The sequence below is a fragment of the Artemia franciscana genome, chromosome 4, assembly GCF_032884065.1.
Source record: "Artemia franciscana chromosome 4, ASM3288406v1, whole genome shotgun sequence".
Classification (NCBI taxonomy): domain Eukaryota; kingdom Metazoa; phylum Arthropoda; class Branchiopoda; order Anostraca; family Artemiidae; genus Artemia; species Artemia franciscana.
The window spans coordinates 36,888,201-36,902,677 of NC_088866.1; the positions used below are offsets into that span (position 1 = coordinate 36,888,201).

Sequence of the window (14,477 nt, forward strand, 5' to 3'; positions counted from 1 at the left end):
AGAATAATAGGAGTTATTTTTCAAAGTGGGGCGGCATATGGTCTGTCTCAAAACCATCGTTTAAAATAGTAAATATGGTAATAGTTGGGGACCCAAAAGAAATTTAGAAAATGTCGGGAAAGTAGTGAAAATTTTCCCTACAGCAAACCTAAATAAAACTACTTTGCCGTGTTTAAAGAATACTATATATTATAAATACTATATTTATAAGATAGTAAAAAACATTAAATTATGTTTAACATATTTGTGTTAAAATTGTTTTTTCTTAAACTTTGTCTTCCAAAATAGACATCTACATTTGACATAAAATCACTTTGCGTGACTTTTTCGAAAATTTCTTCACCCTAATGAGGATGCTACCCAAGGTTGTTTCCAAAGGGGTAATCATGTTTCAACCACCCTCCCCCCCCCAAAAAAAAAATTTTGTCCAACTCGTAAAAAAAGTAACAAAAATTCATATTAACAAATTTCTGGTGAGTTTTTTAAGGGTTTACTGTAAACCCCCTCCCCCCAATCAAAATCCTAGATACACCCTTGATGCTACTGCTCCAAAGACCAGTAAGGAATAATATTACACATTTTAGAAAGGATTTCATGGAGTCGATGACAAAGAAACGAAGGTTGCCGTAGCGAGATAAGGCGGTGAGATTTTAGTACGAAAATATTATCCTGTTAAGTCCACTTGGTTCAAAGTTAGAGGAGCGTAAACAAAACTTGTTAAGAGAAATCTATTCACATAAAATACGAAACTAAATAATGTTATTACAGTTTAAAAGTTTATGTTTTCGATTATGGCTTCAAACTACTGCCTTAGGTTAGGTACCTCATGTGTCAACGCTCATTAAAATGTGCTTATTTTTATTAAGCATATGAAAATGTGCCCTCTGCAAACCTAAGATCCATGCATTCATTGAGCCAAAACTAAGACATTACTGTGAGTTTATCTTAAGAATTATTAAAACCTGCTAAAGTATAAAATGTTTTCTTTTTTCGAATGTTTCAGAAAATCCTGGATACGGCCCACCTGGTGAAGATAGATTTGGAAAGCACTGGAACAAACATAGCGAAGGGCCGAGACCATACCCAGGGGGATTTCAGGGTTTGATGCCCCCATAAAAAATGTCTGAGTCGTAAAAACGTAATGAAAATTCATGTAAATAAATTTGATAGATTTCTTAAAGTTTAGAAGCTATTTTGATAAGAGCCTAAGCAGTGGAGTCAACTGGAGGGAGGAGGTAAATTAAAAAAAAATCTTTTTAACGTATTTTTATTGAAAAATGCCTATATCTTCGTAAAGTACAGGCTACTACGCTCAAGTTTTGCTTTTCTTTAACTTTCCAGATATACATTAAATTTTTGAATTACTTTTATTAGAATTAACAATAGTACACATCAAATGCTTCGAAATAACTGTAAATAATTTTTAAAGCACAGTCTTAACTTGTGAAGACATTATATATTGCCTTCTTGCATAATAATGCTACATTTCACAATTTAGCAAGAACATGAAGAGATATAGCTGGTGATATAATGTATAATAGAAGAGAAGAAGGGGAAACAAGATAGAGTATATGGTCATTAGGTAGATATATGTGCCAATTCAGCTACATAATGTAACTAGCACCATGTAGAGAAGGTACGGCAATTACCCAGGCATTAAAGAGTACATAAATCTCTGCCATTACAAATGCGGAGCTTGAGCAGTAATTGCTTTTAAAATGTTCTTTCATTCAACTCTGTTGCGAAGTTAGATAAATCTTTAAAAAAAAATAATTTATAGCACGAGACATTTGTATTATAAGTTTTAATACCTTAGTCATTACAAATGTGAAAGCGATAAGAAGAATCAAAGAGGCTCCACATAACAACTGCAAAATACCCCCCCCCCCAATTTTAATTATATCGAGAAAAAAGTGCTTTACACTACTCCACAATTAAGTACTAAGGATGTATAGGCAAGGGCACTTCCAGCGGGCATAGGAATCGTAAGGACCTTGACCCCACACTCTAGGAAACCCCCCATCCCAACAAAAATTCTGGATGCATCTCTGTCTACAACATTTCTAAGAATGCTCGAAGGACATTTGGAGAAATTTTTCTGGACACTATCTAAAACCTGCCACCAAAGATCAATTACATCACATGTCTTATTTATTTTTTCCCCTTTGTACAAATGGCAATTACTTGCCATGTTTAACCTCAGGTCAAAACAAAAATATTGATGGAAAAAAATAGGCCTAATCATTACTGATTCGGATTCTTTTCCATTCAGCCAATAATTTTTTAGGATGAATCATTTGTTTTCCATTAATTTTTGACTTTCCCAAAGTAGTATTAATTAGTGGCAGTGCCAAAAACATAAAAAAGTGCAATAATTTTCATTAGGGACATAACTTAGATAACGGGTTTCTAACAACATGGGAGAATGTTTCATAATTATCATCGATCCAGAATTTCAACTATCACAGTGGCTAATTACGTTGAAGAAGCAGGGGCCCTAAACAAAGAACATATTATATAAGGCCTGGCCCATGCCCAGGGGGCTGGGCCTTTCATGCATTGAAAGGCCAAAGATGTAAAAGAAAAGAAAAAAAAGTAAAATTAGTTTGAAATTAAAATGAAAAAACACAAGAGACCACAATAAATAATTATGAATGTCCTTAAGAAGATATTTTGTTATATATAGATTATATATTACATATATAACTTTAAAAAAAAACTTTAGAATAGATGTATTTGTCATTTTGAATCAGGCATAAAGTTAATGTAAAAAGGAACAAAGTTCAAATTAAATTTAATTTAGCAATGGAAAGAATGCAATGGATTATATTTACTATTTAACAGGATTATTGACCTACTAAAAACTATTTCTTTTTTTTCTAGCGCGTCAAGACACTTGAAACAACCGTTCTTGGGAGACAATTGAAAACCAACTGCATCCTTTGCGCTTCAAAATTCCATCGGAATATCGAAGCCAGGACTGGGGGCTAGAGATTCAAATATAGACTTATCAATCCACTTATTATCATACCATGATTACAGCAATTATTATACGGCATTTAACGGTATTGCTTACTATTTGCCTTGTACCCTATTTTGTGTGACAATTAATTAGTTCTCCCATTCCACATTATCTCTATCAGCCCCAGAATATCTTAATTTTAGCTCTGCCAAAGAACAAAACGCACACCTCAAACCCCTAGATGCACAGTCTTGGTATGCATTTTCAAACAATATGTTCTACACTGCAGTTAGAGATAGTGCTACCATCATTCAAGACTGTATCCAGGGGGTAGGGGTTTCACGCCTCCCCCCAAAATATTTGTCCGACTGTTAAAGACCTAAGAAAAATGTGTATAAATAAATTTTTGATGTGTTTTTGTACCCCCTAAAAAAATTCTTTTGTGAACTTCCCCCACCTAAAAAATACTGGATACGGCCCTGCCATCAGTAAAAATTTTAAATCATTTGCTTTACACTCTTAGATGAAACTGTACAAATTACAGTATGAGACATGACGTATAGTTCTCCAAAAAAAAATGTAATAATAGGTCAATGATATGGGCATTATCTTCGGTGAGATCCGATTGTAATAAATTAAAAACAAAATTATACTTACAAGCAACAGTAAGAGTGGCATTTTTTGATCTTACAACACCGAATGTATTTCGAGCCACACACCAGTAAGTGCCACCATCAGACTCACGTCTTCCACCAATAACACGCAAGAAGAACAGTGCACCTCCAGGAAGAGCAACACGATGACTGGAAGTGTATTAATATATAATGAATAAATACATAATACACTTAAACACATCTATTTAAAGTAAAAGTAAATAATAAAATATTTCAGAAAGGATTCACATTAAGTCCAATTGAAAGAATAAAAAGGTATTTTTAAATGTGGATCTTTTGAGATAAAAATTTAAAATAACTCAACCACACATCTCTAAATGGTTCACAATAATATCCGGTTGTGCATAACGTTTTATGCTACTTTCAGCACCTAGAGATTTGATTCTCCAGGAGGGCTGAAACATTATACAAAAAATCCTATATCATATCGAATAAGCTACCATGATGATTATTATTCTCAATTCTTCGTTATTTCTATTCAACGTCTTATTTACACTTTATTATAGCCATGTATGGGTACAATTATATCCATTGACACAATGTTTTAAAGTGCAAACAATTGAACTTAATGTTATTTTCAATGGTTTCCACAACTTGAGAAAGAGACAGAAACAGCAAAATAAAAAAACATTTACCTAATCTGGTCACCCGGTGCTACTGAAACTACTTCGCCATCTTTATACCATGTTATTTCAGGCTCAGGTGTACCATCAGCAGAGCACTGTAGCGTCGCTGGGTCGTTCCTTGGCACTATCAGATCCACAGGATTTTCGGTGATTCTTGGTGGGGTGCCAATATCACCTGTAAGTAAAAAGACATATACGTTTTATATTCCAAGGTTTAAGAAAGTATGTCAAATATTTTCAAAAGGAAATGTGTAAGAGCAGCATAAAGTATTCGCCTGAGCTATAAAATGCCTGCTAGCAATACAGTTCAATCTCACTCCCTAGGTTTATGAGGAAAAAAGGTTGAGAAGTTTAGGTTTTACTTTAAATCTATTCACTTCACGTTGAGTGACTTTAAAAAAAAAATGTGAGAAATGCTATTTCTTTGTTATCAAAAAAATTTATACGTGCCAAGAGGCTTTGTTGTGTTAGTTGCTCTAATTCTACGTAAATCTAAACTATTATTGTAGCATGTTCTGGAGTATTTCAAGCTCTTCGTGTCTATTTTGTAAAAAAAAAAAACAAACAAGAGCTAAGAGCCCATATGGCACTTGTGACAAGGCCGGAAGAGCCAAGCGCTCATATGGCATGAGCTCTAGAAAAATTCTAAGAATCAATACGTTGATTTAAAGGAAAATCAGAGGCTTAATACCGGTCGAGATTTAAAATAAGAGCTCTGAGACACGAGATCCTTCTAAATATCAAAATTCATAAAGATCCGATCACCCACTCGTAAGTTAAAAATACCTCATTTTTTCTATTTTTTCCTCTTCCTTCATCCTCCCAGATGGTCCAACCGGGGAAAAAGACTTTATTACGTCAATTGGTGCACATCCCTGACACACCAACCAATTTTCATCGCCATAGCACGTTCAAAAGCACCAAACTCGGCAAAGCACAAAATCCCCCTAACTACCCCAAAGAGAGTGGATCTAATTTTCATCGTCCTAGCACATTCAGAAGCACAAAACTCGCCAAAGCACAGGATCAACCCTAAATCCCCCAAAGCGAGCAGATCCAGTCCGGTAAAGTCAATCACGAATCTAGGACATTTGCTTATTCTACCAAACAAGTTTCATCCCGGTCTCTCCACTCTAAGCGTTTTCCAAGATTTCTAGTCCCCCCACCAACTCCCCCCAGTGTCATCTGATCTGGTGAGGATTTAAAATAAGAGCTCTGAGACATGGGTTCCTTCTAAATATCAAATTTCATTAAGATCCGGTGACCCGTTCTTAAGTTAAAAATACCTCAATTTTTCCAATTTTTCCGAATCAACACACACACCCCCAACTCACCCAAAGAGATCAAATCCGTTCCTTTTATTTCAATCACGTATTTAGAGCTTGTGCTTATTCTTCCCATCAATTTCATCCCGATCTCTCCACTCTAAGCGTTTTCCAAGATGTCGGGTTTCCAAGATTTCGGGTTTCCAAGATTTCGGTTTCCCCCTCCAACCCCCTATGTCCTCGGATCCGATTCGAATTGAAAATGGGGCAACTGAGACATAAAACCGATCTATATATCAAGTTTCACTAAGATCTGATCACCCATTTGTAAGATAAAGATAGCTCAATCTTCACGTTTTCCAAGATTTCAAGTTTCCCCCTCCAAATCCCCCCCCCCCAATATAACCGGATCTGGTAGGGATTTAGAATAAGAGCTCTGAGGCACAATATCTTTTAAATATCAATTTTCATTAAAATCTAATCACCCGTTCGTAAGTTACAAATACCTCATTTTTTCTAATTTTTCCGAATGCCCCCCCCCAATCCCCCGAAGAGAGCGGATTTGGTCTGGTTATGTCAGTCACGTATCTTGGACTTGAGCTTATTCTTCCCACAAAGTTTCATCCTGATCTCTCCACTCTAAGCCTTTTCCAAGATTTCCGGTTCCCCCGCACCAACTCCCCCAATGACACAGGATCCAGTTGCGATTTAAAATAAGAGATCTGAGTTACGAAGTCCTTCAAAATATGAAATTTCATTAATATTCGACCACTTCATTGTAAGTTAAAAATACCTCTTTTTTCTAATTTTTCAGAATTAAACCTCCCCCCCACTCCTCCAAAGAGAATGGATCCGTTCCAGTTATGCCAATCACGTATCTGGGATTTGTGCTTATTTTTTTCAGCAAATTTCATCCCGATCCCTCCACTCTAAGCGTTTTCCAAGATATAGGTTTCACCTTCCAAATCCCCCAAATGTCACCAGATCCGGTCAGGATTCAAAATGACAGCTCTGAGACAAGATATCCTTCTAAATATCAAAATTCATTAAGATCCGATCACCTGTTCGTAGGTTAAGAATACCCCATTTTTTATATTTTTTCCTCTTCCTTCATCCTCTCAGATGGTCGAACCGGGGAAAAAGACTTTATTACGTCAATTGGTGCACATCCCTGACACACCAACCAATTTTCATCGCCATAGCACGTTCAGAAGCACCAAACTCGGCAAAGCACAAAATCCCCCTAACTACCCCAAAGAGAGTGGATCTAATTTTCATCGTCCTAGCACATTCAGAAGCACCAAACTCGCCAGAGCACAGGATCAACCCTAAATCCCCAAAAGCGAGCAGATCCAGTCTGGTAAAGTCAATCACGAATCTAGGACATTTGCTTATTCTACCAAACAAGTTTCATGCCAGTCTCTCCACTATAAGCGTTTTCCAAGATTTCTGGTTCCCCCCCAACTCCCCCTAGTGTCATCTGATCTGGTGAGGATTTAAAATAAGAGCTCTGAGACATGGGTTCCTTCTAAATATCAAATTTATTAAGATCCGGTGACCCGTTCTTAAGTAAAAAATACCTCAATTTTTCCAATTTTTCCGAATCAACACACACACCGCCAACTCCCCCAAAGAGAGCGAATCCGTTCCTTTTATTTCAATCACGTATTTAGAGCTTGTGCTTATTCTTCCCATCAATTTTATCCCGATCTCTCCACTCTAAGCGTTTTCCAAGATGTCGGGTTTCCAAGATTTCGGGTTTCCAAGATTTCTGTTTCCCCCTCCAGTCCCCTATGTCCCCGGATCCGATTCGAATTGAAAATGGGGCAACTGACACATAAAATCGTTCTATATATCAAGTTTCACTAAGATCCGATCACCCATTTGTAAGATAAAGATACCTCAATTTTCACGTTTTCCAAGATTTCAAGTTTCTCCCTCCAGCTCCCCCCAATATAACCGGATCTGGTAGGGATTTAGAATAAGAGCTCTGAGGCAAAATATCTTTTAAATATCAATTTTCACTAAAATCTGATCTCCCGTTCGTAAGTTACAAATAACTCATTTTTTCTAATTTTTCCGAATGACCCCCCCAAATCCCCCGAAGAGAGCGGATTTGGTCTGGTTATGTCAGTCACGTATCTTGGACTTGAGCTTATTCTTCCCACAAAGTTTCATCCTGATCTCTCCACTCTAGGCCTTTTCCAAGATTTCCGGTTCCCCTGCCCCAACTCCCCCAAAGACACAGGATCCAGTCGCGATTTAAAATAAGAGATCTGAGTTACGAAGTCCTTCTAAATATGAAATTTCATTAATATTCGACCACTCCATCGTAAGTTAAAAATACCTCATTTTTTCTAATTTTTCAGAATTAACCCTCCCCCCACTCCCCCAAAGAGAGCGGATCCGTTCCAGTTATGCCAATCACGTATCTGGGATTTGTGCTTATTTTTTTCACCAAATTTCATCCCGATCCCTCCACTCTAAGCGTTTTCCAAGAGTTAGATTTCACCTTCCAAATCCCCAATTGTCACCAGATCCGGTCGGGATTCAAAATGACAGCTCTGAGACAAGATATCCTTCTAAATATCAAAATTCATTAAGATCCGATCACCTGTTCGCAGGTTAAGAATACCTCATTTTTTCTAATTTTTCCGAATTAACCGTCCTCCCACTCCCCCAGATGGTCGAATCGGAGAAACGATTATTTTTAATTTAATCTGGTCTGGTACCAGATACGCCTGACAAATTTCATCGTCCTAGCTTATCTAGAAGGGCCTAAACTAGCAAAACCTGGACCGACAGACCGACAGAATTTGCAATCGCTATATGGAACTTGGTAAATGCCAAGTGCCATAAAAAACTATGAATTTAGGCTAAAATAAGTGAGCAACGAAGAAGTAGAAGAACCAAACATAGGTTTTCTAATTTACAGGAGCTTCTGGGTTTCTCTGGCTATAAAAACGTCAATTTTTGTTTTGTTGCAGCGGAGAGTCAACTGTCTATTCTAATTGCTCCATTAAAATCCGAAGATTGCCCCGTAAATATACGGTAGAGCCATTTCATCAGGGGGGGACGGGTATTACAGGGATGTTGTTATTCTGCATTTAGTTCAACAGAAAGGGCGAGGTTCAAACTCTGGAGTCCTCATGTTACAATCTTATCTCCTTTCAGAATTAGGGAGTTGCTGACGGGTCAATATTTAGAGCAGTGGCGAAATTTCGTTAAACTCCTGGGGTGAGAGGCAAGCTTGGAGCCAATTTTCAGTCAAGCGAAAATTACCAAGTGAAAAATGACCCACATAGTATGATAAAGGCAAAAACATACTAACGAAAACTGATCTGTTGCTTAGGATGCTTAAACTATATAGGCTTATTTTAATTTTGAAAAGATTTTTGAAGAATCTAAATTTCAGATGGGAGCAAACTAGGGTCGGGGGGCGGTTATCCCTGACCCATAGCAAATTACGCGCCTGATTTAGAGGGAGCTGCTCAGTGCGTAAAAAGGAACTCCCACTATAATTATCCTGCGAATATTTTCCTACTAATACGATCGTTGATAACTCATAGTTATCAACGATAGCTAGTAAAACCTGTTGATGGCAGTTTTTTCAAGGGCACTTTTCCACTTATGAAAATACCTACGGATTTTCTAGTTTTCCTTTAAGCTTTTCTGTGGTTACTCAGCCTAAAAAGTAGGAGTAAAGAAGAGCCTTGGCTCATTCAAATACGAATAAAGAAATTGGAATATGTTCCTCTTAAAAGCCGTTCTATAACAAGTATTACGAAAACTAATATTTATATATCAGGGCAATTTTGAATAAAATAGCAATATGTAAGTAGGTATTCTATGACATGAAGGTATCTAAAATCTGAAATTCCCAAAACAGGCCCTTACAATCTTCTCGACGTCAAAAACAATAAAAAAGTATAAATTCAATCCAGTGCCTTCTTTTGGGGGACAGTAGGGGCAGTTACCCCCCCCCCCCCCAAAAAAAAAAAAATGGATGAAAAACTATTATAAAGCCCATGTCCGTCAACTGGACATGGAACCCTCTTGTCCCCCAATAAAAATGCTTGAGCTACAACCCTGATTCAATCTAGGGTCTTTCAAACAATTCGTGATAACGAACTGTAGTAAGGAGCGACCCGGCTCAACAGCAAACGAAAAGGATTTTTATGGTGATTTCAAATATATAAGTTTCATCAAATTTAGTCTTACTTATCAAAAATTACGAGCCTGAGAAAATTTGCCTTACTTTGGATAATAAAAGGAAACATCCCCTAAAAGTCATAGAATCGTAAAGAAAATCACACCATCGCATTCAGCGTATCAGAGAACTCTTTAGTAAAAGTTTCAAACTCCTATCAACAAAAATGTGGAACTCCATATTTTTGCCAGAAGACCGATCACGGGTGCGTGTTTATTCATTTTTTTCCCCAGGAGTCATCATATCGACCAAGTGGTCCTAGAATGCCGCAAGAGGGCTCAGTCTAACGGAAATGAAAAGTTCCAGTGCCCTTTTGAAGTGATCAAAAAAAATTGGAGGGCACCTAGCTCATTTTTCCCAAAGTCAACGGATCAAAATTTTGAGATAGCCATTTTGTTCAGCATAGTCGAAAAACGTAATAACTATGTCTTTGGGGATGCCTTCCTCCCCAGAGTCCCCAGAGGAGGGGCTGCAAGTTACAAACTTTGACCAGTGTTTATATACAGTAATGGCTATTGGGAAGTTTGCAGACGTTTTCAGGGGGATTTGTTTTGTTTGGGGGGGGGGGGGGTTGAGGGGAGGGGGCTATGAGGGAGGATCTTTCCTTGGAGGAATATGTCAAGGGGGAAGAGAAATTCAACGAACGGGGCGCAGGATTTTCTAGCATTATTATAAAAAAATGACAAAAAAAAATACGAAAACATATTTCAACTGGAAGTAAGGAGCAGTATTAAAACTTAAAACGAACAGAGATTATTATGCATATTAGGGATTATTCTCCTCCTAAATACATCGCACTTTAGGCTAAAGTATTTTTAGTATTTCAACTATTTATTCTACGGCCTTTCTGATTCAGGGGTCATTCTTAAAGAATTGGGACAATATTTAAGCTTTAGTGTAAAGAGCGAGGCATTAACGAGGGGACAAACCCCCTCATATACACAACAAAAATATATGAATATAGAAGTTCGTTACGTAAGTTAATTCTTAAGTTACGTATATTTTTTACTAATAAAAACCTTCGTTAAAAATTAGAAGTTCTAGTTGCCTTTTTAAGTAGCCGCAAAATTGGAGGGCAACTAGGCCTCCTCCTCCACCTCATTTTTCTCAATATCGTCTGATCAAAACTAAGAGAAAACCATTTAGCCAAAAAAAAAGAATTAATATGCAAACTTTATTTTAATAATTTATGTGCGGAGAGCCAAAACCTAACATGCATTAATTCAAAAACGTTCAGAAATTAAATAAAAAAAAACTAGTTTTTTTAACCGAAAGTAAGGAGCGACACTATAACTTAAAACGAACAGAAATTACTCCGTGTAAGAAAGGAGCTGTTCCCTTCTCAACATCCTGCTCTTTATACTAAAGTTTTTACTGTTTAATAAAGTAGAATTGAGAGAAAGAGTCAAACTTTAGCATAAAGAGCGGGGCGTTGAGAAGGGAACAGCCCCTTTCATACACGACGGAGTAATTTCTGTTCGTTTTAAGTTTAGTGTCGCTCCTTACTTTCAGTTAAAAAGACTAGTTTTTTTATTTAATTGACAACGCAATGAAGTCCCAAACATTTCTTTATCTAAGAGATATTTGATTATCTAAAGCTACCATGGATTTGGATTTAACCAACCGAGTAGCTAGCAGAAATCTACAGGAATAAATACTGCCTATAGTCAATAACAGGAACACGGCAATAATTCTCTTTTTGTTAAAGCGAATTATTAGAAAATGGTTCATAAAAACCAATTGATTAGACAATTGAATTGACAGTAACGACTTCAGAATATACACCATGAATAGGTCGAAATCGCAGTTTGAGCAGATGTCAACCTTTAAGGCCGTAAATTGGCTAAAAGTATATAAATATAGAAGGATAAGTTAAGACCCCCCTCTGATTCACCCCCGACAGTTGAATAGAATCGTAGCAGCTGCGGGGGCAGTCCCCTTCGTTCCGGCTCTGCCTCCCGATAAATGCGTCTTTTGTAATCGATGAAACTTCTCAACTTTCAATCAAACACCAAAACACGTATCAGGTTTAAAGTTTTATTCATGCTTTTCAGTATGGTAAATCTATTTTACATGCTTGCTCGGTTACCACTCATTGATTTTTTAAGGGAATAAAAGGGGTGAATAGGCTGCTAAGCCATAGATTTTTCAAAATTACTGGCATATGTTTTTAAATTATTTTTCGAGAGGGCTCCAAGTAGAATATAGGCTAATATTTTAGGTCAAAGGGAATACAATTGAAAATTTTTTAGTCAAGCGCTTGAAAAATGTATTTTAACCGACGTTGCTGAATTCTAATCTGTAACTGCAATTATAATTTTTCAGCCAAACAGTTTTAAGAAATAACTTATCACAGATACTTTCAAATTTACGTATCTTGGAACATTTAAGAAAATAAGTATACAGGTAAAAAAACCATTCCATATAATGATTTCAATGATAATTCCAATATTTGATTTGATTTTATATCAATATTTTGCTTTAAATGGCACCATAGTCAAATTTAACATGATATTTACGAAATTTCAATCTATTGTTGAACCGAAACCACGTGGATCAATAAAACCTATCTACTACGAGAAATAAAATTATTAATTATTAATAATTTCAATAATTTGTTGGACTTTCAAATTTCAACACGATTTAAAATTTCAACAAAAAGATTGGATCTTTTTTTGGGGACCGGTTTAAATTACAACCAAAGTTTTGTTGGACTTCCAATTTTTTTTTCAGTGTAGTGCAATTTTTTATGGTATTTTTAAAAATATAATCAGGTTTTTTATTCCTAGTACCCATAGTATTCGTTTAATCATTTATGATGTTTTTTGTTGAATTCTCGGCATTTCAGATATATCCATATAGAAAACTGTCAGTGACATTTTAATTCTTGAGGCATCATTGTAATATACATTTAATAGCTAGAACAAAATAATAATTAAAGCTTTGTGTATTGCATAATTTTGACATCATGACAAGTTGACAACAAGTCCATAACATAATCTAAAAATCTTATCTATACTGTCTTAAAAAGTCTAAAAGTGTCTCTTGGCAATTCCAAATAAATCTCCTATTCTAGTAAGAGAGAAAAAGATCATTAGCCTAACAGTATGGAATTGCAGACTGAGCAAACAATATATTATTATTTTAGGATCCATTCCCTTGATGGAGTCGTTAGATTCATTACAAAATAAATTCTTCTCTTTGTGATCCATCAGCAGATTTTCATATCAAACGAACCGCAAAAGGAGAGAAGCCTTTTAGTGTCCCTTCAATGGCAGGCGAATAAAATGTCCCTAGCAAAATTAAATTATAAGGGGATTAAAGTCGTGGATTAGTTCTAAGACCAAGGTTTGCTCTGGAATACAGTGTAAATGCATAATAATATTATAGGTAGGAAAGTAGATTTGTGGAAAGAGGAGTAAAATGGGAAAAAAGGTTGGATGTCCAAGAGGTATAGGAAGAAGGGTCGGATGCTAAAAGGCATATGGGCCTGTAACAGAGTGTGTAATCTTTCACTATGAGCCGGTCATTTCTAACCGCCTTTTTTTCTTCTTTATCAGCGAAACTGTCTACCTATATTTCTCTTAGGCAGTTGAATGATACTGATTATTGCTAAAGAAAAACAATAATGCAAATAAGGGACATTTAGAGAATCAGGACTAATCTAAGTGAAAAAGTATAGTTCAGATTTAGTTATCAAACAGTTCGTGGTAACGAACTCTAAGTAAGGCGCGACCCGTCTAAATACTAACCGAAAATCTAAAAACTGAAATTTGATGTCAGTAGATATATCAAAAGAATCGACTTATTATGATCATGTTCATTATATAATTTTCATTAAGTTTAGTCTTGGCTACTAAGGGCTACGAGCCTGAGAAAACTCGCCTGATTTTCGAAAAAATGGCGAAACACCCCTACAAGTAATAGAATCTTAATTGAAATTATACCATCAGTTTCAGTGTATCAGAAAACCCCACTGTAGAGGTTTCAAGCTTTGTCTTCAAAAATATGGATTTTTTGGGCAGATGAAAGATCGCGGATGCGTGTTTTTTTTCCATGGGTGATCGTATCGACCCATTGGTCCTAGAAAATCGTGAGACGACTCATTCGATCGAAAATTAAAAGTTCTAGTGCTCTGTTTAAGTGACCAAAAAGACTGGAGGGCGACTACCCATCATTTGTCATAGTATTTATTACTGGGAAGTGTGCATACATTTTCGAGTGGGGGAGGGAAGCATTTCCTGCTGGGGGGTTTTCCACGGGGGAATTTTCCATGGGGAGGGAGTTTCCAGGAGGAGAACTTTTCAGGAGAAATTATACACTGGGGGATTTTGCCAAAATTCCTATACAAAATTCCTTTTTTATGCCTTGCTTTTCCTTTCCCGTCTCAATTTTACGCCTACAGTTGTTAAGTGTAAGTGCCCGGGGTAAAATTTCACCGGGATTGAATTGTTTAGAAAATATTTACGTGGGGAGGACGATTTCTCCGTGGAGGTAGGGCCACATTTCCTGGCATTATTTAAAAAAGGGTCAAAACTTAAATGAAAAAAAAACAGGTTTTATCAACTAAAAGTAAGGAGCAATATTAAAACTCAAAATGAACAGAAATTATTACATGAATGAAGAATGTTGCCTCCTCCTCAACACCTCAATCTTTACGCTAAAGTTTGAATTTTGTCCCAATTCTTTAAGAACAACTCTTGGAACTCAAGGGTCGTTTAATAAGAACAATAAGAAACT

The 14,477-nt window shown here is 36.4% G+C and overlaps 1 protein-coding gene across 1 annotated transcript in view; it reads right to left on the reverse strand.

The window, feature by feature from the left end:
- The window catches only part of LOC136026372 (protein sax-3-like), a 170,625-nt gene that overhangs the window by 137,953 nt on the left and 18,195 nt on the right, over window positions 1–14,477 (reverse strand). The window contains exons 2-3 of the mRNA XM_065702917.1: window positions 4,272–4,437; window positions 3,620–3,765 (exon numbers count right to left, since the gene is read on the reverse strand). Coding sequence (XP_065558989.1) covers window positions 3,620–3,765; window positions 4,272–4,437 — 312 coding nt within the window. The remainder of the gene's footprint in view (window positions 1–3,619; window positions 3,766–4,271; window positions 4,438–14,477) is intronic.